Source organism: Camelus dromedarius, chromosome 27 (assembly GCF_036321535.1).
Source record: "Camelus dromedarius isolate mCamDro1 chromosome 27, mCamDro1.pat, whole genome shotgun sequence".
Lineage (NCBI taxonomy): Eukaryota > Metazoa > Chordata > Mammalia > Artiodactyla > Camelidae > Camelus > Camelus dromedarius.
Genome location: NC_087462.1, coordinates 18,175,026 through 18,199,741, shown reverse-complemented (window position 1 = coordinate 18,199,741; position 24,716 = coordinate 18,175,026). Strand labels below are relative to the sequence as shown.

Sequence of the window (24,716 nt, the reverse complement as noted above, 5' to 3'; positions counted from 1 at the left end):
GCCAAGCAAAGATACTGCATGAGAATGGGACTTATAAACCATAAAATAGTACACTTACTCTTGTAAGGCCTGACTGTCCTGAACCTGGCATTAGGGTGCGTTACCCTTGGTCTCTCTCAGCTCCGGAACTGTTAAGTAACCCCCTTGTCCTCAGTCGCTAACTTTCGTTGACCCAGTCTCATCATTACTATGTGCTTTTTTATGCATTACCCCATTCAATCCTCACAACAATCTCAGGAGATCCATATTATCATTATGACCCCTACTTTATAGATGAGGAAACAGGCCCAGATTTGAACTCACAGCCCAGGCCTCTGAACTTACGCATATCTCCTCAAAGGCTGTGTCTTTTTTTACATCATAGCTATGTTGTCTTGTCTGTGTAAACTCCTCTCCCCACCCGAAGGTCCTCTCTGGAACTCGAATGCATCACATTTTAAGGCTCCATCAAGGAAGTAAAGAGAACCTGACCAGGGATCTACATGAGAGTCCCTCTGGCTGCCCGCCAGACAGTAAGATGAAAAAGAAGCCAAGTAGTTCTGGTAATGAAGCTGCCCCCAGAAAAGCCAGCCCCCCAGAAAAATAGACACCAGAAGCCCTTGTCAATTAGGCCAGAGGAAGGGTGGCTAAATGCTACCCGTACCGAAGAGGAAACCAAAAGGGAAAGCCAAGCTCAGGTTTCCCTTGAGTCAGGCTGGCTGGGACTCCGGAGATACTCCAGGAACCCCCTAATCCTTTACATGGCTCTCTTTGTCTTTCTCCAAGCCCCTGTACGCATTATCTCAAATGTGCTTGAAAAAAACGCCCTGAGATAGAAAAGTATTTATATCTAGACTTGCAATGTGCAAATTAGAGCACAAACCTGTCTGCAAATAGTGATGGTGTCAGAACTAGAACTCAGACTCCTTACTCTCAGGCCACTGCTCTTTCTTCTAGGTGACTCCAGTTCCCTGTCTCACCATAACCTAAGCCTTGCTGTTCCCGTCCATCTACCCATCATCCGCAGAGGAGGGCTGGAGTTTTACCTTCCTTACTTCTGACATTCATCTGCAGAGGAAAAGAAACCCCTCGATGAGCAGACACCTGCTAAGTGCTCTCTGGCTCCCCAAAAGGTCATACACATTTTGACCTCCTCCCTAAAATAGAATTTTCGTAGGTAGGCGTGAAAAACGTCAGTTATACCATCAGAAGAAGCCTCTGGGCCTAGGGCCTAACAGAGTTCCTGGTCACTGAGCACACAGGTGGGACTTCCTCTGCTAGGGAGGGTGAGAACCCGACTCTGTTTCACCCTCTGATGTCATGTCCTGAACTGGGCCCCCATGCAGAGGATAAAGTCTAAAAATAATCATTGATAACATTGAGTGAGGATTTATACAATTGTCATTCTAGGCACTTTATGTGGATTAACTCGTTTCATCCTCCCACAACCCTGCAAAGCAGATGCGGTTATCAGCCCCATTACACAGACAAGGAAACTGAGGCCTGGAGAGAGTAAGTAACTTGTGTAAGTCACACGGCTGGGAAGCTTTGGAAGCTGGAATCCAAGAGCAGGCACCAGAGCCCATGACCTTCACACCACAGCACAAACGCACTGCAGCCCTTCGGACAGAGGGTGGGAGTCTTCCACCACACGCAGTCTCCCCCATTAACTGCCCTAGTTACCCTGGACCACCAATACCATCCCTTGTCTGCCACCCAGGCACCTTTGCTCTTCTGTCCAGCCAGCCTCCTTCCACGCTGGTTTCAGCATAAATCTCATGTCCCTCCTCTGCTCAGAAGTCCTCTGTGGCTCCCCACTGCCAAAATGGAAAAAGTCTCAACTTCGCCTGTCATTCACAGCCTTCTAAAATGTGGCTTCAACTTACTCCAACTTACTCCCTTCAATGCATCTTCCCCTTAAGGCAAAAGGAGTTACAGCTCTTCTCTCCTGGATTTGCTTTTTTTACCTCCGATACTCCCTTCATGTCCAGCTTTCATCTCCTAGACTCCATTGGTCCCTCCACCTATAATGGCCTGCTCCATTTATCAGGCCCCATCTTCCCCTGAGAAAGGTTTCAGCCTGATATCCCCAGTTGGAAGGGCCAGAGTTAGAAAGGCTTTGTAGTTCAAAAGGTATCGAATCTAGTTCAAACTTCCCATTTTATAGATGGGGAAACTGAGCCCCCTTGAGGGCATGGATTATTATTTGCTCACTGGATAGGGACCATTATCTTAAAACACTCCATGGTGCCTGGAGACTAGTGAATGGATGCGTAAAGCGTTGAGACCTCCAGGGCAGCGTCCCTCCAGCAGTAGCCTTGGGAGCCCCCTATCGGATCACTCTTGGTCTTCCAACATCTGACCTCTTCAATCCTCATCTCCGAGGGTGGTGCCTCCTATCTGCCTGAGTAGCAAGCCACAGAGTGGTTTTTAAATTCACACGTTTTTGAAACCCGCAGGCAATCTATGGGGATTGCACCACCAGTGCCACTGAGTAGAAAGAGTCCCAGTACCTGAAGCCTCCCTTCCCCCAGCCACCACTTCCGCCCCCGAGCTTGAGGCAGAGGCCTCTGGGAGCTTAGGTGGCTGAAGCTGAGGAGCGAGGCTGGATTCTTGGAGATCCCCACATGACCTGGCAGGAGCTTTTCTCTCCAGAGGGTCTCTGGGGCTGAGCGAAGGGTCCTGCCCTCCAGCGCTATGCCCCAAGCCTGCACTGCCCTCCGGATGCTCTGCCAAATCAGGGGTCATCTGACCCAGAAGGAACAGGCAGGGGAAGCAGGCAGATGGGTGTCGCTTTGGACAGGGGTGGAGGGAGGCATTCTGGGCCACGCAAGACCCAGCCAGGAGAGGGAAGGATGCTCCCTCTAAGAGGTCAAGTCTCCAGATGAGGTGAGGGAGTCCTGGGAAAGCTGGAGCCTGACACACAGAGCTAGGCTGCTAAGTGTTCTGCTGGCCCCCGTCTAAGAAACGCGTAAGTGTTTGGAGAGAGGAGGCAGCCCCCGTGGTGAGCAAGAGAGGGAGCAGGCTGGGCATGGCTGCTGGGTGGGGTGCCCACCTTCCTCTTCCCCTGCCTCCCCGCTCCCGCCCAGCTGGCCCTACAGCAGGCTGAGTCAGTGCTCTGCGCCACTGGCCCCACAGCATCTTCCTGTGTGGTCCTCTGGCCACCTGCCCTTCTCTCTGTTGAGGACCCCCATGCCCACACCTACCCACGCCGTGTCGCTCCTTGTCAGTTTTACGCCAGGGGGCCATGGCTGGGCCGGGGGTCCTGCAAGCACCTCGCGTTGTCCTGTGGGGAAGCAGCCAGGGGGTGGCTAGGCGCTCTGCCGGGCCCCACTTCCTTCCTCTTTTCAAACTCTCTCTCAGGGCCCGCCCTCCCCGAGGCGCCCCGCTCCTCCTCCTCCTTCCCTTTGGGCAGGGGCACAGCAGAAGGCTAGTGGCTAGAAAGCCAGAAGGCCACCCCGCAAATTTTGGGGGCCACCCCCAACGTGTGTCCTCCCCAGGCAAGACGACAAAGGCCAAGCAGGTACCTGGGGTCACCCGGGCCATCATCACAAGTGCAGGAAGTTCCCTGGTAACTGAGACTAGTGATTAAACAGAGCTCCCTCCCACCTAGCTGGACCTTTGGTGTCAGATGTGGGTTCAAACGATGCTTGACAGCTATGCAACTAGGATATTTTTCTAAGCTTCAGTTTTCTCATCTGTAAAACGGGATACTAGTACCTACTTCACACGATTAATGTAAGAATTAGAGAAGACAATGCATGCAGCAGGTGACATGTAAGAGTTACTGTGAGTATTCGAGGAGATAATGCACACAGTAGTTAACATATGAGTTAGATACCCACCTGGAGGGGAGGTCATTTGGGGTTTTTATCTTTCTGGTGTCACAGACCCATTTGCAAATCTGATAAAAGCTCAGGAAACTCTCCCCTAAAAATATACAAGCACAGAGTTTACCAACAATGCCAGGAGGTCGAGGGTGCTCTAACAGGCAGCAACGGTGGACCCTGGGAAGGAAGTCCTAGAGTTAGGCTAATAGAGACATTTCTCAGAAAATGCTCTGGGAACAGATTCTATCAAGGAGCAAAAATATCTTTCTTGACCCACGGTGATAAGACTGAATTAAAGTCTTCCTGAATTTTCTCTCTTTATTCCTAAGTCTCACTACCCCCTTCTGCCTTACACTGGAGAGTCAGTAAGACAGCTGACAGGCAGCTATGGCAGACTATTAATTTCATTTTATCTAAAGTTATTTCCTTTTCAGTTTTCTAGCAGCAGAAATTGGATAGTATTTTTTTTTATAGGAAGCATTTCAATCAGTCAGGATTCCACCAGAAAAACAGAACCCGCAGGATGTGTATGTGTATCGACTGATTGATTGATTGATTGGCTGCAAGGAACTGGTTTAGGTGACTGTGGAGCTGGCGAGGTACGTCTGAAATAATAGGGCAATTTTCCTTTAGGAAGTGCAGGCTGGAAACTCAGGCAGGAGCTGAAGCTGCTGTCCACAGGTAGAATTTCTTCCTTTACAAGGAAAGCACGGTCAAAGCCTTTCTACCGACTGGATCCTGCCTTCTCAGATAATCTCCCTGAGGATAATCTCCTTCACATAAAACCAACAAGTTGTAGGTGCTAAGCACATCCACAAAACGCTTCCACAGAAACATCCAACTTGGTGTTTGGTTGAATAATAATAACTTTTATCAAGTTGACTCATAAAACTAACCATCGGCAGTATTATAAATTGGACTAAACATTAGAGGTTGGCAAACTTTTTCTGGAAAAGATCAGACAGTTAATATTCCAGTCTTTGCAGGCCAAGAAGCAAAATCAAGGATATTATGTAGGTACTTACATAACAAGAGAGAAAACAAGGCTTCCACAATTTTCGTTGATAAAATTCAACATCTGACACAGGTAATTGAGTATATTCTTTTGTGATACGGGTCTAGTAATGAGAAAAATTAATTTGGGGGGATAGATCACATTTCACTTCTTTAGAGTTCAAAGTTAATGCTCTCTTCCATCAAAACTGGCTGCAAATATTCATCTGTTAATGCTAATCTGTAACGAAATTTTACATTTCATCTTTCAAAATGCCTTTTCCCACAGGTGGTGTGTAGTAAAGAGTCAATCTTTCCCCAGAAGTGGTCTGGTATTTGTCCTGAGCTACTGCGAAGTGATCATTTGGAATGTCATGGTTTGCCTGGGGAACTTGGGTCACACTGAACAGTCCAAAAACATGGTTCAGGCTGGGGGCTGCCCATGCCAGGAAGACCAACAGTATAATGTAGGTGGGGGCTTTGGGCTACATGAGATCAGTTGCCCTGGAGGTTGAGCTCAACCATGGGGGTAAAGTCTTGCTTATATGATAGAGCCCCAATAAAAACTCTGGACACCAAGGTTTGGGTGAGCTTTCCTGGTCAACAATACTCTACACATATTGCCACACATTGATGCCTGGAAAGTAAAGCATCCTGACTGCAGCCTGACTCCACGTGGGGAGGACTACAAAAACGTTTGGCATTTCCCTGGACTCTGCTCAATGTACATCTTCCCTTGGTTGAGTTAACACTCCATCCTTTCGCAGTAAAAAGTGGTAACTGAGCATAACAATTTCAGCAAGTTCTGTGAGTCCTCCTAGGGCATTACTGACCCCAAAGGCAGTTTGGGAAACTTGCAATTGGTGTCAGAAGTGAGGATGGTCTTGTGGGGACGGTGGGCTCTTTAAATTTTATAGTTGACTAACTCTCACAGATGGCTGACACTTTCAAAGGAAAGTACTGTCAAATACCAGAATCAATCCATGAACATAAGATTTTATTAAGCATTTTCATTGCTCAGAAGGCATTTATAAAACTCTATTAAATATTCTCTTGATGTTTGCCTTTTAGCACACCATTTATTATGTTGATGGATGTGGAACTGTTGAATGGAATCTCCTTAACTGCACAGTTAAATGGATTTGAAATTTAAAAATAACTTTTACACTTGTGTTGATGTCTGAAAACATTGCTGGAACTGTAGTTTGAGCCTGGAAAGTATGTTCACTGAAATCTGTGCAGGAATGGAGATTTCACTTTTGTTTTAGTTTTTGACAGCACAGGCAGTTTTTAAAGCTGCTTGATATTGCTTGCAATTTAACCATTAGCTGTTACCAAAATGACTTTATCACAGTATTCTGCATATAACTATTGTTTTGATTTTTAATTTTGGTTGACTCTATTAAGAAACAATATGAAGTCTGGAGCAACAGCTAATTTCCAAAGTCATCCAGTGTTCAGTAATAGTGGTTGAGGGCTATTCTTGTTAAGAAAAATTTTCAATCTTGACCCGGAGCTCAAAAAGTCACAGATGGCTTATTACTGTCAAGCCATCAAATAGCTATGTAGTTGATAGGACAGGTCAGAACATTCATTCAGCTTCTATTTTTGACAAAAGTTCACAAAACGAACAGTTGTTCAGTCCAGAAGAGCTAATGATCACCTTCGACATAACGGATTCAATAACACACAATAGATTCAAATATTTTCCACAAAGTACCTTCTGATGAATATTACAATACATTAGCACAGGCTTTAAACACTTTACATTTTCACAAGCTTTGTAAGTTTGTCCAAAAAGCCTTTTTCTGCTCCACACATATTTTTATCAACAGTTATAACACATTTTAGCAGATTCCACTTCAGATTGTAGTGAGTTAGCGTTTCCTCGTTTTCTTTGAAAATATTTTTGACCACAGTTTTTTTCCACATGGACTCTTCATAGAAGCTAATTTTTTCATTCACTGGAAACTCAGCATGGACTCGTCAAATAAAAACAATGGAGCTGTGCTAGTAACATCTGCCAGCTTACCAAGAGCCAAGGAAAACCATCAGAAATCATCTGCCACAGTTTTAAATTGATTATCAATGTTGCTCCCTCCTACATCCTCAACTCTTTAAGCAACGACTGCCACCAGAAGGCTGGTAGCCTTAAACTACTTTATTTTCTCTGGCTACCTTTCGTCTGCTGCTACAATCAAAACTAACTTAATCATCCCGCCATCAAGAAATGCCTTTCCTTGGGTGGTTAATAAATGAGCCACCTGGACACTTACACTGATTGCAGTCTCATTTTCATTTTTTATTTTTAATGGAGAAATTGTGCTAATAGGAGACATTATTTAGAAGATTCCAATTTTTCTGGCCATTCCTTTCCTGCAGTTGGGAATGTTGTGATGAGTGCTTACTCCATTATTCTGTTTTCTTTTAGCACAGCTGTAGGATCACTGTATAACAAGCAAGATGCTTTCCTGTTTAATTCTGTTTAATAGTCCACACTCCACTGTGCCTTAAAAGTATGACATTTGAATCCCACTATTCTCTTCTTTTCTTGTTTTGTTTTGTTTTGACATTATGGCCATTATGCTAGTAAATAAAATAAAATAAAATAAAATAAAATAAAATAAAATAAAATAAAATAAAATAAAATTAAATTAAATTAAATTAAATTAAATTAAATTAAATTAAATTAAATTAAATTAAATTTGTATTGCTGTACAGTGGAATGCATGCCACTTGGAACACTGTGGCATTATAACCACATTCCTGAGAGCTGCAGGTTGCTGAACAGCAATGCAAAGCAATGAGAGTACCACAGACAATCTTTGTTGCAAGTCCTCAGCTCCACCACTGCAGCATGAAAGCCACCATAGATGACATGTAAATGAAAGAGAATGGCTGTATTCCAATAAAACTTTATTCATTTATAGACAATGCACAATGGTATTTCATATAATTTTCACACATCATGAAATATTATTCTTTTGATTTCTTTTCAACTTTTTAAAAATGAAAAAAAAACTATTCTTAGTTCATAGTCCATAAACAGATGATGAGTTAAATTTGACCAATGAACCCGTTTGTCATCCCTTGCTATATACAATTTCATTGTCTTCATAAACTCATGGAGAGGTGATCTAAAAGATGCTTCTTTTTTTCATCTTAGGTTTCTGATATACATGCAAACAAGTTCATAACAACAGTGAGATAAAGTACTTGATCAGGGACCAAAGGTAGGTGGTGATGCCAGAAGATGAATGAGGTTGAGACTTGAGGAATACTGAAGATTCCCCCTCCTTTCAGCTTGTGACACAGGAATCTGGGTTGTTGTTGTTTAATAATGTTCGAATAACAAATTATTCAACATATTAAAAGAGTTGAAAACTTGCTTGTAGTCAAAGAAGATGAAGTTTGGAAAGTTATTTTGATGGAAGGTTAATTAACTTCTTAATGGAATGGTTTCTAATATAGAAATCTTTAAGCTTCATACTGACTAGGATATGGCTTTTGTATTTCTGAAATAGAGGCTTTTTATTATAATGATTCTTTGGCACCATGGAAAAATTCTGACAAGAAAGACTGATGATCAAATATAAAAATCTGACTAAAGTCACTTAAAGAATTTATAATTACCTTGGTCAAACAATTTTATTAAACACCATCTGTCAGACATCTGGCAATTAGGTAGTGCACTACTGACAACTATGATTTGCATAGACTCTGAGAGATCATTGTGGAAACGAGGACTTCTCTGACCATGACCCCGCCTGAGGTCCAGACTCACGTGTCCAGCTGCCTCCTGGACCCCACCCCCACCCCACATTAACGTCTCCATTTCAGAAACCAAGTTCATCAGCATAGCCACACCAGACCTGTCTCTCTTCTGATTGTTTATATCCTGTGTAACTGGTGATATGACCAGACTCTGTGCTGCAACTCATATGCTGGAATCCCAGCTCTGTCACTCACCTAGCTGTGCAATTTGGAGCAAGTTACTTAACCTTTCTAAGCCTCAGTTTCATGAAGAAAAAAGTGTCTAACCTTTATTAAGCACTTAACTGCATGCCAATCCCTCATTGAACACTTTACATGCATTATCTCATTTAATCCTCAAAGTAACCCTATGAAGTAGGTAACATTATTATAATAAGTAAACAAAGGACAGAGGGGTAAGACTCCTTATGACAGCTGTGAACTATTGTGACTGCCTGTGAGTGATATCATCACCGTCCACTTCACTCTCCCTTTCACTGCAAACGGTCATCTCAAAAACGGCTCTTGGATCTGCCCTCCCCTCCATACCACTACCTGGTCAAGATCCTCCTCATCTGAAACTTGGACTTGAGCTCTCTGCCTCCACTCTCGCCTGCTTCCAGCCTCTTCATCGTGTTACTTTCAGGATGCTTTGCCCAAGCAATCATGGCCTCCTCACATTTTGAAGATAAGCTAGGAAAAATAAACAAAGCAGTTTTTGGTAACTTGGGAGATTTTAGCATCTTTGTGAAAGCCTCAAGAGCAGATCAGAGAAATCCATCTGGACCCACGTTCAGGGAAATGGCAGAAATCTCTTTCCCAAAGGCACAGTGGAAGGGAAAGATTTTACTGTCCATCTTTCTCAGAATCATAGATTTGATTTTGTTACAGTTCGCTAACGTGACTGTAGTGTTTATTAAATATTGATATATGTGTTGCTTCAAAGTCACTGTCCCAAGTGCCTGAGCTGCCCTCCTCCTACTCCTGACTTGGGAAGCCTTCAGTGGGCACCACTGGGGTCAAATGGTGCCTGCCAGCTTGTCCCCTATAGTGTGAGATGATGGGCCCTCATCCCTGTGTGTCTCCCTGACTCTTAGCCAGAGTGCACGGGGACCCAGGGAAGGGAGACATCTGCCTGGAGGTAGTACTGGCATGTCAGTAGGTGAATGGCAAGGGTCTCCCGACTCACCCTCCACTGGTGTCTGCCATGTGGAAACCTTTGGAAACTGCAGCCTCCACAGTACAACTCAATATTTTTATCATTATCTCTTGTGTTACTCATAGCAGTCATGGCAAATAGCTTCTAGGAGCGTGTTCTAAGCAGTCTAAATAGTCTGGAGCTAAAACTTGTACTTACCTAACTTCTTCTTACTGGAGGAAACTCCAGGTCCCTATCAAGACCAGAAAGACTCTAGGTAAGAAGGACATAAGCGCTCAGAAGGAATTAGCTACACTACAGGAAGCAGCAACAGCAACCACAGAGACAACCTGTAGATAAGGAGGCATTCAAATAATTCTGCCTTAAGGTAACAGTCAAATCTCTAGAAGTGAACGTGGGAGCCAGTGCTGGAGATGAGGGAAAGTCAAAAGCTTTCCTGCTAAATAGGGTTCACTCTATTCCATTAAATGTTAATACCCTTAAGCCTTACTGCTAATTAATACTCCACAGGGCTACCAGGGGGATCTGTCTAAACTGCACGACTAAGATGTCAAGGTCCTACTACACATCTCTCAGTGCATCCTCCACACCCTTTAAGGTACTAGTTAACTCCTCTAAGAGTATCATCCAGACCTCTCATGATCAGATTCTAGCTCTCCTCTACAGCTTCATTTCCTGCCTCCTCTGCACCGCCCCCTTCTTCACCCACACTTCCCCGTACCACACACACACACACAATCACTCTATACCACGTGACACTGTACGACAGAGGTGGTGTCTTGCCACACAGAACTGTTTGAAGTCTCCTGAAAGTGTCACCAGTTCTCGTATCTCTGTGTGCTCTCGTCCATCCTCCAACACCACCCCCCTCCTTACCCTCCAGGCTAAGCTGCCCTGGGAAAACATCCTTGGTAACCACTGTTCACCTCCCAACTTCTCCTCCAGTTAGACAACCCTCCTGGGTACCCACAGCAGCCCATTCCCATGAACTGCTATCCTTACTCTTTAAATGCCTGTTCTGTCCAGAAGCTCTGGGCAAATCTGGCAAAGCTCATCCTGCAAGTATAGTGACATCAACCCCGTTCCTTGTCCGTGTCTGATTAGCACGGGCTGATTCCTCATCTGGAGACACCCACATTCAGAGGTCCAGACCCAGCAGTCCAAAGGTCAAATCTGGAGGATGATCTATTTGTTTACACAAGCACATTTGATTCTCAAAGTGTTTACTTTTTAAAAAATTGCCAACAATTAGCAATCGAGGAATTTCACCCAAACTTCTAGTTTTTCTTGAAATACATGTGAAGATCTGGCAATTAGGGTCTGCGTTTCCACAAGGCAGAGATCAGCTGAAAGGAACTTTAGCTGCTGTTCTTTAGCTAGAACATGCACTGTAGTTTGCCACAGTCCCCAGCACTCCCTCTTCTCTTCCCAATACTGAAGCTGAGTCTCAACTGCCATTTATCATTAAACTTACTCTGTTGTTTTTCTTAAGGTAAAGACAAAAATTTAAAAACTACTTATGGAGCTCATGTTCCATCAAAAGTGGAAAAACAAGAGAGACTGGGAGGATATACATTTCAGGGGTCATGGGAGCGGGTGTGTATGTATATAGCTACAAAGAATTGTCTTAGATGTAGGTCTGTGTCAAAAGAGTTCTTTTTAAGCTGCTATAATAAATAAACCCAGTTTACTTCACTCATTTAAGATGCCTGCCTAGTCCCTGTAAACATCTGAGCTGTGACCCCTGGTGGGTGTATTGGAAAAGAAGGTGGCTCACATTTCCTGGCCAGTAAGGAGCTTTGTGTTGGGTGATAGCAAATCAACCCAGTCAAGTCCTCTCGTTTCAGAAGTATAAATGGTCGATGTTCTTGGGGAAAGCAAATTGCTAGTACCAAGGGTGCCTCTTGGACAGTCTCAGTCTTGGAGAAACCCAGATCACAGCAACTACATGGCTTAACGGGAGACAATACATTCCTCATAAGCACTTGTGTTCTGGCAATACGCCTCCAGCAGTTTGGGAGTGTCTCTTCCCTAAGAAGCCCGGCGCACATCGGCTTCCCACGCGGTGACTGCTACTTAACGTCCACCCACCCCAGAGAAGGAGGGGGGTGCTCCTTCCCTTCACAGACGTTTATTGAGAGCCCTTCATGTGAAAAACAGTGTGATAGGCATCAAGGAAATACTCTGGTGAACAACACAGACCAGATTCCTCCTCTCATGGAGTCTAGAGCCCACCAGGGAAGGCAGAAGATCAACAAGTACACAATAAGGTTTAACAGAGGAAATAAATGATATAAAGAGTATATGAGGGGGAGGGGGTAGAAAATGGAGACTGAGGGAAGGGCTCCCGGAGGAAGTAATATTAAGAAAGGACACTTGGAAAAAGAGTGTTCCAGGAAGGAGTAAAAACAAATATAAAGGTCCTGCAGGGAGAACGAGTTCGAAGCATTTGGAAAACTAAATGGGCAGTGCTGTGCGACTGGAGAGACTTGTGGTAGGAGGTGAGTTTGGAAATTAGGGAGGAACTAGAGCATGTAGGGCCTTGAAGACCGTGGCAAAGAATTTGAGTTTTACTCTAAGTGAACAGGGAAGTAAGAAAGAGACAAGCAGCCCTGGCGCTCACAGCTGGGCTGGGGTGTCCTCCTGTTGAACACCAACAATTTCCCAGAACATTAACGTCACACAAGGCTAATGTGTGGCCATGATGGACAAAGACAAAAACAGGACCACTCCGTAATTATGACAAAACACAGAAACAATAGGGAACATTATATAAATCACAAAAATGACCAAACACCTCCCTCTTATGGTTAATGTGAGTGACTGCTGTTTTCTTCTTTCCATTTCAACTTTAGCTTCATTCTAATCTTTCATTCTTTTGGATGAGATTTATTAATATATCGAATCTAGAATTAAACCTGCTTCCTTAAGCACTACCCAAATCATCAACACAAGTCCAAATCCTGTAATACAGTCTTTTCTAACATCCTCTTACTGAGACACTCTATGGCTCCCCATGGTGTATGGTCACAAGCAATAAACCCAGCTTACTGCACTTTAGGTGTGTTGCTGGTGGTCTTTTGATGGAGGGCGCTACCAAATTATCACTGCAGGATTTCAAGTAGGAGGTGATGTAATCTTTTTAAAAAAATTATTCTCCTTGGAAAATAAACTCTAAAGGTCAAGAATAGAAGCAACAAGACCAGTTCAAGACCGTTTCAGCACCCAGGGAAAGATGATGGTAGACTGGGTCAAAGTAGGGGGGCAAAACAATCGAATTCAAGATACACTTCAGATGTGGTGTCATCAGGACTTGCTGGTGAAGTGGATGGATGCATAGATAGACATAAGTAGACAGCCAAAGTCAGAGACCCAAAATAAAATTAACTTAAACAATACAGAAGCCTATTTCTTATCACATAAAGTCCTAGGTGTCATTGCACCTCTGCGAATTTAGCAGGGATGCAGACTCCTTCTTTCTTGCTATTTCAGCACCCCTCAGGTTTACAGACATTAAGGGCCTGATCCAGGATGGCTTGCCACCACGTTCCCATGCCAGCCAGCAGGAAGGGGGATGGGGAAAGAAGAGGGCATGGCTGGCAAGTAGCACTCGTCACTTTTGCTAAAATTCCTTTGGCCAGGATCACGTTCCACGGCCACATCTAACTGCAAGGAAGTTTGGGAAATTTCCAGCTTTTATTCTGCATGGCCACATGTCCATCTAAGTTGTCTATTACTGTGGAAGAATAGGGAAACAGCTGTTGAGACAGCGGAGTGGAAAGACAGAGCCTGGCTGGAGTTTGTTAAGGAGAGAATATAAGATATATAAGATAAGGAAATAGAACAGTGAGTATAAGCAACTCTTTGTAAAGCATTTTACTGGAAAGTAGAGCAGATAAATGGGGTGGTAGCTGGAGGAGACCACAGAATGAAGGAGAAGTTAAATGAGGTGTGGTGACCACGGAAATGTGCCATTCAGATCTCCTACTGTGAAGAACATAATTGACTATGGTCCCAGGTGCTATGTTCTGAAAATCTTTCCTCCACAATCACACCAAGACTGTACACTTCCACGGGCTGCTCACAGCCAGTGACCAGGAGTGGCAGGGAGAACAAGGCAGGCATGTTCCTCCATGACACAGGACTCCTCTGACCAGCAATTTTGGCTTAAGGACTCCTCCTGGGCATTGCCAAAACTCAGAATTGCAATCCAATCCAAGACCTTTCTTCGTCCCTCCCTTCCTTCCTTCTCAGCTTCGCAGAGGTGAAATCTGCTGAAATCTGCATCATGATCCGACGGCTCTCCCAGTCTTCTTCCCATCTTCTCTCACAGGTGGTCTGTGAAGGAAATGCTCAGATACATTTTTTGCATATCTAGTTCTGTCTTGGAATCTGCTTCTTGGAAAACCTGAACTGATGCAAGAGGAGATGTTGGGGCATGCTTGTAACCTGATGAGAATCCCGGCATGATCTAAAAGTGATCGTCTTAAGGGAGACAGGTCATTACAGGAGACAAGCCCTCGAATATATGAGATGCACTGGGAGGCATGTCTTTAGATGGGGGTACACAGAGTCAGCTGTTATTAAAAGGGAAAAGACAGAAGACCTGAGTGCAGATCCAGGTTAATAGGAACATGTGATAGAAGGAAACAAAGGTAGTTCTTTCTCTCTGTTTCAGCATACAATGAGAGGTAGTATTGTGAGCTGGGTGAGAGCTGAATTCTGGAATCAGCCTGACTGGATTGGAAGGTGAATTTCTTCAAGTATTTGTGTCTGTGCGTGACTTTGTTTCAGTTCCCTCATCTTGAAGATGGAGCTATTCTGCAGCACCTACTTCAGACAGTTGAGACAACTAAGGGAGTTGATACCCAAGAGCAGGCAGAGCATTAGAATTTAGCCCGTAAACATGAAATAAATGTTAATTTTTATTTTCTCAATAAAATATAAAGGTCATCAGCTGAGACTAAGGAATGAAAGAAGGTAAAGGAAAGAGAAGTGAAAGTCATATTGAAGAACTGAAAATAAGCACTCGCTGGTCGTAAGATTAAAGTGAGAGAGTCAAGATGACTGAGTGGTTTTCTTCTGCCACATTCAGCTATTTGGGCACAGACATAAATTAGGTCAGTGATTCGCCACTTTGGCTGCAATCAGGATCACCCGGGGAGCTTTTAAAACTTAACTAATATCTCAGGTCCTCCCCACCCCACCCCATTCTGATTAATGGGGTCTGGGATGGGAGCCCAGCAGACTTTTAAAGACACCCAGGTGATTCTGATGTGCAGCCAGAGCAGAGAAGGACCAGGATGAGGGAGGGAAGAGTTTCACTGAGTTGGGTTTAGCTGAAGTTTGGGGTTTTTCCACTGGAATTCAGAGGAGGAGCGATCAAGAGAGGGATTAGTTACGGACAATAAAATCTAAGGTAGTTAAGGGAAAAAATTAAAGGCTTTCATGATGGAGAGTGAAAAAATGGTAGAGTCCAGGGCTTGGAGTGCCCACTGGAGTAAAAAGTATTACTGTGGGAGGGACCCTTTGAGCAGAGGTAACTCATGATCATGTATCTTTAACCCAAATGCCAAACACACTTACTACCCTCAAATGTTCTACTATATAAACAACAACACAAAAATTTAATAGACGTACACCGTCAGAATTTTTCTCTCTTTGATCACTCTTTTTCAAATTCTAGCCTAAGGAATTATTATTTGACTCCAATTAACCTAAGGTGCTTTTGTTCTAAAAGGATCAGATTTTTGTCCTCAAAGGATCACTGTGCTAGAAGTTCAGTTATAGAGGACAAAATCTACTCTACCTATATGTTAATATAGGTGGGAAATCGTGTATTACAGAGTATTAAGTGGATCACAAAACTGATAAAGGAGTTGAAGCAACCGATACTGGATTTCCAGGACTAAGTTATGACCAAAGCTACACTGTGGAACTGGGCTTAGCAATTCTTACAACCACCATGGTTGATGTCCTCCTTTTGCGGTAAATAAGCAAGATAAAGAACAAAGGAAACCACCCAGTAACAGTGGTACCTAATATAAACCAATGCAATCTTAAGTCATTTGCCTACTGCTACTTAAGTGAGATAGAAAAGTGCAAATAAGGGTTAGAAACTATATTTTATTGTGCAAGGTGTCTACAAAGTCAAGAAACTTGGAGTAAGCTTGAAGAGTTATTGGTTACTTTGTCAAATAAAATGCTCAATATATTTTTCTTCATCATCTTGTTAACTTTTCAGGTGGGGTGCCTTTAAATTTAAGACAATAGGTCCAATTGTTAATCCAAAAGATGCACAATAAATAACATTTTCCTTGTTATACTTCTTCCAGGTTATCAATTAGACCCATTGCTTAAAATTTAGAATATTTCACCTGAAATTTTATGGAATATATTATTTTTAAATGTACCTAATATACCATTTAAACATAAGCTTATCCTGTTCCCCAACTTTGTGGACAGTTTGCATAGTAAAAACAGCTCAGGCCAGCTCTCTTCTCCTCACTTTTAATGCTTAGAACCAAAATGAAGTTATTAAAAGAAAAGATGGTTTCACAACCAGAATCTAGAAGAAATGTGGAACAGATGATTTATGGTAAAGAATTCACTGTAACCAGATAGGAAAAAATATTGTTTCAAAGGGCTGTGTCTTCAGCTAATATGCTAGAAGAAATCACCTTATTTTGGTTTTAAATTTCACCATTCTTATTCTCTTTTGAGTTATTCTTTGCTGGTGTTTCTTTTTAGTTTCTGTGACTTTTCTTTGTCCTCTTTTTCTGTATAAGGTATCTCTCAAGGCTCACAAGAAGTATCATTGTTAAAAAGAATACTAGACGTGGGGTCAAAATTTCTGGATTAAAAAAAGAAAATTACCTTGGCTTAACAATATATCTGAAATACATTTAGAATTAACATTTGTATTGGGTGGAGCTAGGGATCAAGATTAATTTCCCCCTGCATCATCACAAATCAGATGACCAAATGTGTTTGTCTCTGTTTATGGATTCTTTTTCTCTTCCTTTGAAATAGGTCTCTGTGTTTGCATTTATATCACACTGAATTAATTATCATCTTATAACAGGCCCCTGTATCTGTTAGTAAAAGTCCTCCACCTTTTTTCTTCTTCAAGATTTTCTTGGATATTTTTGGCTTTTTGCATTTCCATATACATTTTAAATCAAGGCGTCATGTTCCAAAAAAAAAAAAAAGCTTGCAAGGAGTTTTATTGAAATTGTGTTGAATCTTTAGAGCAATCTGAAGAGAAGTCATGTCTTTATTATGCTATATTCTGCCATTTATTTAGACCTTTATCTCCATGATGTTTTGAAGTTTGCAGTGTGGACGTCTTCTACATCTTTTTGTTGACTTTATCCCTAGGCATATGGTATAATTTATGCCATTATAAATAGTTGAATTTCAAATTTTTCACTTCTATTTGTTTTTACCTGGTATAAATTGGTTTTTAAAAATTGATTCAGTACTCAATTTTACTAGTTTATCTACAAAATGTTTTAGATTTTCTACACATGCTGTCGTATCATCTACAAGTAATGACATTTAAAAACTTCTAACTTTAACATAATTTCAGACTTACAAAAGTTTCAAGAATATTTTTAAAAACCTGTAGACTCTTTACCCAGATTCTCCAAATGTTAATATTTAACATGTGCCTGATCATGTCCCTTTCAACGTGTGTGTATATGCATATGGATGTATGTTTTTGTGAATCATTTGAGAATAAAGTGCAGAACAAGACACCCTTTTGCCTTGATATACGTCACTGTGCATTTCTTAAAAATAAGGGCAGCACAATTATTAAATTCAGGAAAATGACACTGACAAAATACTATCAGCTAATCAAAGTTCTCATTCAAATTTTGCCAGTTGTCCCCTTAATATTCTCTATTGCAAAAGAAAATTCCATGTGGCAAGCTGTATTCACTTGTTACATGTCTCTTTAGTTTCCTTTAATCAGGATCAATTCCTCCACTTATCTGCCATTCCTGATCTTGGCATTTTGAAGAGTACGGGCCAGATATTGAAAAGAACACCCCTCATTAGGGTTTCAGGATGTTTCCTCATGATTAGACGCAAGGCATACCTTTTCTGGCAGGAATACCACATTCGTGACCTTATGTTTTCCTCACTGCTTTATATAAGGAGGCACATGCTATAAATCTGTCTTCTTACTGTCATGGGTAAAAACCCGCTGGAGTCCCTGGGAAAAACAAGATGGAATCTAGATAAGGGCTAATCTCAATCTAGTTTCACTTGCCTACCGGGGGCAGCGTGCAGAGGCCTTGGACCGAACACATCGGTTTACAGTTCTCAGTGCAGAACCACTGTGCCCAACACTCCAACTTGGTAAGCCGTGCGCAGAGGCACTGAGAATGACAGCTCAAGCCAAGATAGTAACAGTGCACCACGTGCAGAAATGCTACGCCCGGCACTCCAGTCTGAAGTGAGCACCACGACTGTACCGACACACAAGAAGTTCCCCTCTCCCTCCACAATCGAGAACCGGCCAATGGCCTGTCGAGGAGAGTGTGTACCCTAGAGCTCACACCTCTCCATTCTTTGCTCACAGAACAGAACTTTCTTTTACTTCTGAACTGAACTTGGTCTTGTTCTATTGGTTCAAACGACACTAGGCAGGAGGATCCTTCATGGGCACTAGGCAGGAGGATCCTTCTTGGGGAACGACTCAGGAGGGTCGGTAACAAATTTTGGCACTGCAGGTGGGATGGACCATGACCTCTTCGCCTGTACCTGTCCACTAGGCTCCAGTGGGAGGATGGTAGCCTTCGGCCAAATTCAGAGCAACTCTGCCCCGCAACCTGATACCCAGGTGTGGGGTGTGGTCTGTACACAGTGTAGCCCCCAGAGTCATCTGGACTGCACCTCGTTGACAGGATCACACTGTGACATTGTTGGGGATCGAGGACTGAAACTCATGCTTGTCTGCCCACTGCCTCTGGCTGGCCTGCCCACAGCACTGAACACCAGGACTGTGGGGACCTGTGGACGAGAGGGAGCCACGCCGTCTTGCCCACTGTCTCACCAGCAGTGCTGTCTTTTGACCCCTGTAAAAGGTGGGAGAAGCTGTGCCAGGGCTTGCCCTCCGCGACAACCTCTGGGCGTCAACAGTACCACTCTCCATGTTCACTTTCATTTGGCAAAGGAAAGAGGCCAGCCCCACGAGCCAAGAGGCGAGACCAAGAGAAGGCCCAGGTAATAAGGACTGCCTGGCAACACAGAAACAGGATGCTCCATTCACTTCAGGAAAAAGCACCAGGGACGCCCAAGTGTGAAAGGGTCCCAAGGTAGGTACTCAACCTCCTCTGGTCAGCACTAATTTCTCTGAAGTGGGCTGGGGAGCCCTGTGAACCACTAGCAAGACCAGGAACCCCACCAGCAGGAAGTCCTGTGAGCTGCCGGCAAGAACAGGAAACACACCACCCAGTCTCTCCTCTGATCTCTTTTCCTTCTAATGCGGGAAAGCACAAGAACAGGCATTCACAGAGCTGCTAGACAACCCAGTGGTTACTATAAAAGCCTGTCACACTAAATCCTTCCACGTTACTACCCACGGACACAGGGCCCTTGGAACATGACTATATATAAACAGTAGTCACAGTCTATTCCAGTCTTCCTAACTGACCTAGGAAGTGAGCCTCTCCCAGATGCAGAAAAGGATGGGAGTACTTTTATGAGGGAGAGAAAAAGGCTGGTGGGATATTTAGTAACTTCCCAGATACATGTCACAGAAGCAAGGAGCCTACCCCTGGGTCTTCTGCCCCAAAGGTGGAGCTGATAGCCCTTACCGAGCCTTAGAGCTCAGGATGGGGAAGATCTTAAATGTTTACACAGATTGCCGGTAGATGTATGCCATCCTACATGCACACGGGGCTATTTGGAAGGAAAGAGGTATGCTTACTGCAAAGAATAAAAAGGTGAAACAAGACTTAAGCATATTGAAGCTTTTAGAAGCAGTACAGCTTCCAAAAAAAAAAAAAAAAAGTGGCAGTGATTCATTGTAGGCGTTACCAAAAGGGGGGTGCAGACATAATAAAGGGAAACAACAAGGTGGACGCAACAGCCAGAAGGGCAACCCTAGAACCAGTAACTTGGCAACTTCCCCTCATGCCCCAAAGGCCAGATCCATTCAATTATTCCCCAAACTACACAACGGACAAGTTAGACAAAGCCCGAAGATGGGGCTTCAAGAGACCTGGGAGGTCATGGGTGGCTAGATAATGCACATGAGCAATACAGCTTTCCCCAGACTTCAGCTTGTCAAGCAATCAAGAGAGACTCATCAAGGAACTCACTCCAGGAGGGAAACCCTACATAACTGGTTAGTTGAGGTCATGGTAACTCCTGGCAAGAAAAGTATTATCAGTCAGATAGTTGAGATTTGCCTGGTCTGCTCAATGAACAATCTAACACCAGGTCCCCCAGAGGCCCCCAGATGAGGACCACTCAGATCAGAGGGACTTACTCTAGAGAAGACTGGCAGATTGATTTCACTGTCATGCTGAGAGCGCCTGGCAATTTCACGTATCTCTTGGTGGTAGTAGACATATTTTCTGGGTGGATAGATGCATTCCCCACTTAAGCTGAAAAGCAGCTAAAGTGACTAAGGTGTTACTGACAGAAACAGTCCCCATGTTCGGGTTCCCAGGATCCCTATAAAGGGATAATGGTTCAACATTTGTGTCTCAAATGATAAAGGGGATAACGAATGCCCTGGGCATAAAATGGACCTTATACTCCACCTGGAGACCCCAGTCATCAGGGAAAGTAAAAAGACCCAATCAGACCCTGAAATAGGCCTTAGCCAATCTATGTCAGAAAACTCAATAAAATTGGGGTAAGTTGCTTGTGATTTCCCCGCTCTGCACGCAGTCAGCCCCAAGGGATAAGTTAAGTGCATATGAAATCAGGCTCTAGAGAAAGGGACACCTTAATTCTCTTACAAATGGACATAACTCAAGTATGCCCTCCAGGTTGGATAAACCAGGAAAGCTCTCACGGAATATAGCAACCAGGTGCTGCCTGCATCCACGGACATGGCCCCACACGCGTTTCAGCAAGAAGACAGGGCGTACTTAAAAACCTGGAGAACCAGCAGCCCACAAGACACCCTGGTAAGCACTGCCATTGTGCTGTCTCCCCCCCGACCCCAGCCCCTGCCCTCCAGGACACATTTACCCTAGTGCTTGCAAAACGAGGGCCCTATACTTCCAATTTATACTTCCCATCTAGGGAATTAAAATGTTCCTCAGCACCGTCACCCTGTGGTAAACAAATTTCTTCTATAATGTGACCAGAGATATGCAGGAAGGATGGAACTTCACTGATTGTTGGATCTGTCATGCCCAACCTGAAACAGGAAAGGACCACCAGACATATTTAAGAGGAACTCCAATAACCGAGGAGGAAGCACTAAATACCACCCTCCTTTCGGCAGGTGATAAACTGTAAACAAGCTGAAGTCCAGCTGGTCCCAGCTGTGACCAGCACCAACAATACATGAAACAGGCTGTCCAATAAGAGAAAACACAGTTCAGTTTGATATCTGGGTGTCCCAACAGGACCCTAAATATACTCACAAGGAGAGAACATCAGAGCACTGACCCTTTGAGGGCTCTAGCCAATGGCACAGGGCAGATGTGCTTACAAAGAGGACACACGTTCTTGGGTAAACCCCCAAACACAACGAGGGGCTGGGCATCTCAATGCATAGAGAGCACCAAGGTGAGGGGCTATGTCACCATAAGAACTTGGGACAAGAAGCAAACTTAGAGATTACAATCGGACGGTTACCCACAGGAAAAAGCCACGCCACTCCAAAAGAGCCCCAGGACTATGAATCACAGGAGTCATTGCACTCATAGGGGTGCTAGTGATCCTGGCCGGGGGAGCGATATACAACACTGTCACCATAGAAAAGGTACAGCCACGGTGGCAACAATGGCCAGTGAGACTGGCCTCGACTTCAAACTATTAAAAAAAAAAAAATTGACATGTGAGGTAGGTCAAACCTTTAAACCTCGCACAAAAATCTGTTGACTCACTGGCCAGTCAGGTACTAGACAACCGAACTGCCCCAGATTATCTGTCAGCCGACCAGGGAAGGGGTCTGCGCACTGACCAATACGTCATGTTGCTTTTACATCAGCGCAAGTGGCCTGATTGGGGAAAGTGCAGACGGGCTATTGGAAAAAGCAACTTGGCTAGCAGAAGCCAGCCAGCCAGCCTCATCTGGCAAAACAAACTCCGAGCGAGGTAAACAGGCTCTCCCCAGTCACTTGGTTTCTACCTTTCCCGGTCCCCTTAAAGACCGTTACTCTCTTGCTAGTATTTGTGCCACGCGCCTTAAATTGGTGTCCTTTGTCTCTGAAAGATTATAATCTATAAAACTCCAAATGGTGGATGCACAGTCAGGAGTTAGGCTGGTGACAATCAAACACATCTCAAGATCGCTCGGGAGAACTTCTGCTCCTCTCAGAGGCTATGACGTCACCCAAACTCAGCAGGAAACACAGAAAACAGACGGTCACCCTTTAGCGCCCGGCAAGAATGAGGAGCAGGACGAAATATGAAAGGGATTTGTCACCGGCAAAGCCCACTGGGGTCCCCATGAAAAATAAGATGGAATTGAGGTGATAAGGTCTACCCTATTCTTCAGGGCTTGGTCTAGTTTTACTTGCCTGTGGTGGGCTGTGTGCGGAGTCATTGCACCTAAAGGCCGAGTCAGCGTTCCCAGCGCAGAAGCGCTGTGCAGGACTCCCCCACCGGGCTTGGCGAGCCGTGTGCAGAAGCCCTGTGCCGACGCCGGGACTGGGCTCGGCGGAGCTCCATGCAGAAGCCCTGTGCACCGACGCCCGGACTGGGCTCGGCGAGCTGTGTGCAGAAGCCCTGTGCACCGACGCCCGGACTGGGCTCAGCGAGCTGGTGCAGAAGCCCTGTGCACCGACGCCCGGACTGGGCTCAGCGAGCTGGTGCAGAAGCCCTGTGCCGACGCCGGGACTGGGCTCGGCGAGCCGCGTGCAGAAGCGCCGCGCACCACACCCCGGGTCAAGATGGCGGCGGCGCGCCGTGCCTCGCGCACAGATGCTGCGGCCCGCACGCACCGCTGTCTGGGGTGTCGTGAGCAGCGCGGCTGTGCCAGACGCAGGAACTCGGCCCCGCCCTTCGCAGAGGGGAGGCCCATGAAGCAGCCCCGCCCAGGGCCTTTCGGGAGAGCCTGTGCTGCAGACCTCCGGCTCTGAAGTTCCTTTGCTTCTGAAGTGAACTCAGTCTCCTTTTGGCTCCAACGACTTCAGGCAAAAGGACCCTTGTTGGGGACTGACTTGGGAGCGTCGGTGACATCACTGGTGATGTTAACTTTCATTTATCATTTGTTATTTATCATTCATTAGGGTGCTGTCTTTTAATTTTTTCATGTAGAGGTTACTAGTTTTTCCATGTAAAGGTTACTAGGTGTAATTATTACGTATTTGTGGAGAGATACTCTACGTAAATATTCTATAACTTATACTTTTAGCCCACCGGTTCTAGCATCTATTGATTCTTTCCTGAATCACATGCTAAGTTACCAAATAAAGATTGTTTAAATTCTATCAATCTTTCCACATTTATTGAGATTCTTCTGAGAAAAAGCTTTGCCTTCATTATTTATTCATTCATGCATTTATTTATTTAAAACAACATGGGCTCATGGTTTCTTATTTTACTCTATAGGTTATAATCCATTACTATTATTTATTTAGATGTTCGAATTGTCCAAAATTTGGACAGTGGGAGCCACTTCAAGCTGACTCCCATGTCATTTTGACACATGCTCTTCCTTCTTTGAACATCTTGATGAGGTATATTCCCTCTGTAACTATACCCAGCTTTTTGAGTTTTGTTTATCATGAAAGGATGTTGAATTTTGTCAAATGCTTTTTCTGCATGTATTGAGATGATCATATAATTTTTATCCTTCATTTTGTAAGGTGGTGTATCATGTTGACTGATTTGCAGATACTGAACCATACTTGCATCCCTGCAGTAAATCCCACTTAATCATTGTGTATGCTCCTTTTAATGTATTGAATTTGGTTTGCTAATATTTGTTGAGGATTCTTGCACCTATGTTCATTAAGGATATTGGCCTGCCATTTTCATTTTTTATCAAATATACTTTTCCCCCTCTCCCTCCCCTTTCTGGGGATTCCTATTATGCACATGTTGCTGTGTTTGATAGTAGTGTCTAGTAGGTCTCTTAAGCTCTGTTCATTTTTCTTCATTCTTTTCTTTTTCTGTTCTTCAGTCTGAATAATCTCAATCGGCCAAATCTGTCGTTACCAATTTTGCTGAACTACGGATGTTGTTTCATACCCTTATTCATTGAACAGCTATTTCTTCTACCTGTAATGCTATTCTCTGCCTTAGGAAACCTCTGAAGCAATCTTAGCTTAGAAATAATGAAAACATAAAACCCCCCAGAGGCTGTTTCTTGTTTCCTCCTCTGTTCCTACAGCACTCTGTATATTCTATTACAACCTCTACCACTTCACTTTTTTCATCATTTACTAACACTTGTGACCTTAGACAAGTTACCACCTCTTTGAGACCTTGATTTCCTCATCTATAAAATGAGGATCTGTAAAGTAACATATAGGTCACAGAGAGGTGGTAATACATGAGGGCTTGGCACATTAGATTTATTCAAATGTTAGATATAACTATTATTGCTAGTAATACCGCACTACCACTACTCATCTAGTGGGTCTATTAAACAGTGAGCTCTGAAGGTTTGTTTGCACCACTAGCACCTAATGCTTGATGAAAATTCAGTGTTGGAAGGAATTGACCTACATTCAATAATATGCAAGGAATATGGTCATTTGTTATCATCCTCAGGTTAAAATTATTTGTTTTCTAGTGCCTTCAGCTACTTCTTTTTATTATTTAATATGAAATTTCTAATTTCCTTAGAACATGCT

The 24,716-nt window shown here is 43.9% G+C and overlaps 1 protein-coding gene across 1 annotated transcript in view; it reads right to left on the bottom strand.

Annotated features, from left to right (window-relative positions):
• The window catches only part of DOCK2 (dedicator of cytokinesis 2), a 371,400-nt gene extending 368,085 nt beyond the window's left edge, over positions 1-3,315 (bottom strand). Inside the window, exon 1 of the mRNA XM_010980444.3 lies at positions 3,186-3,315. Coding sequence (XP_010978746.3) covers positions 3,186-3,228 — 43 coding nt within the window. The 5' untranslated portion in view covers positions 3,229-3,315. The remainder of the gene's footprint in view (positions 1-3,185) is intronic.
• Positions 3,316-24,716: the final 21,401 nt, after the last annotated feature.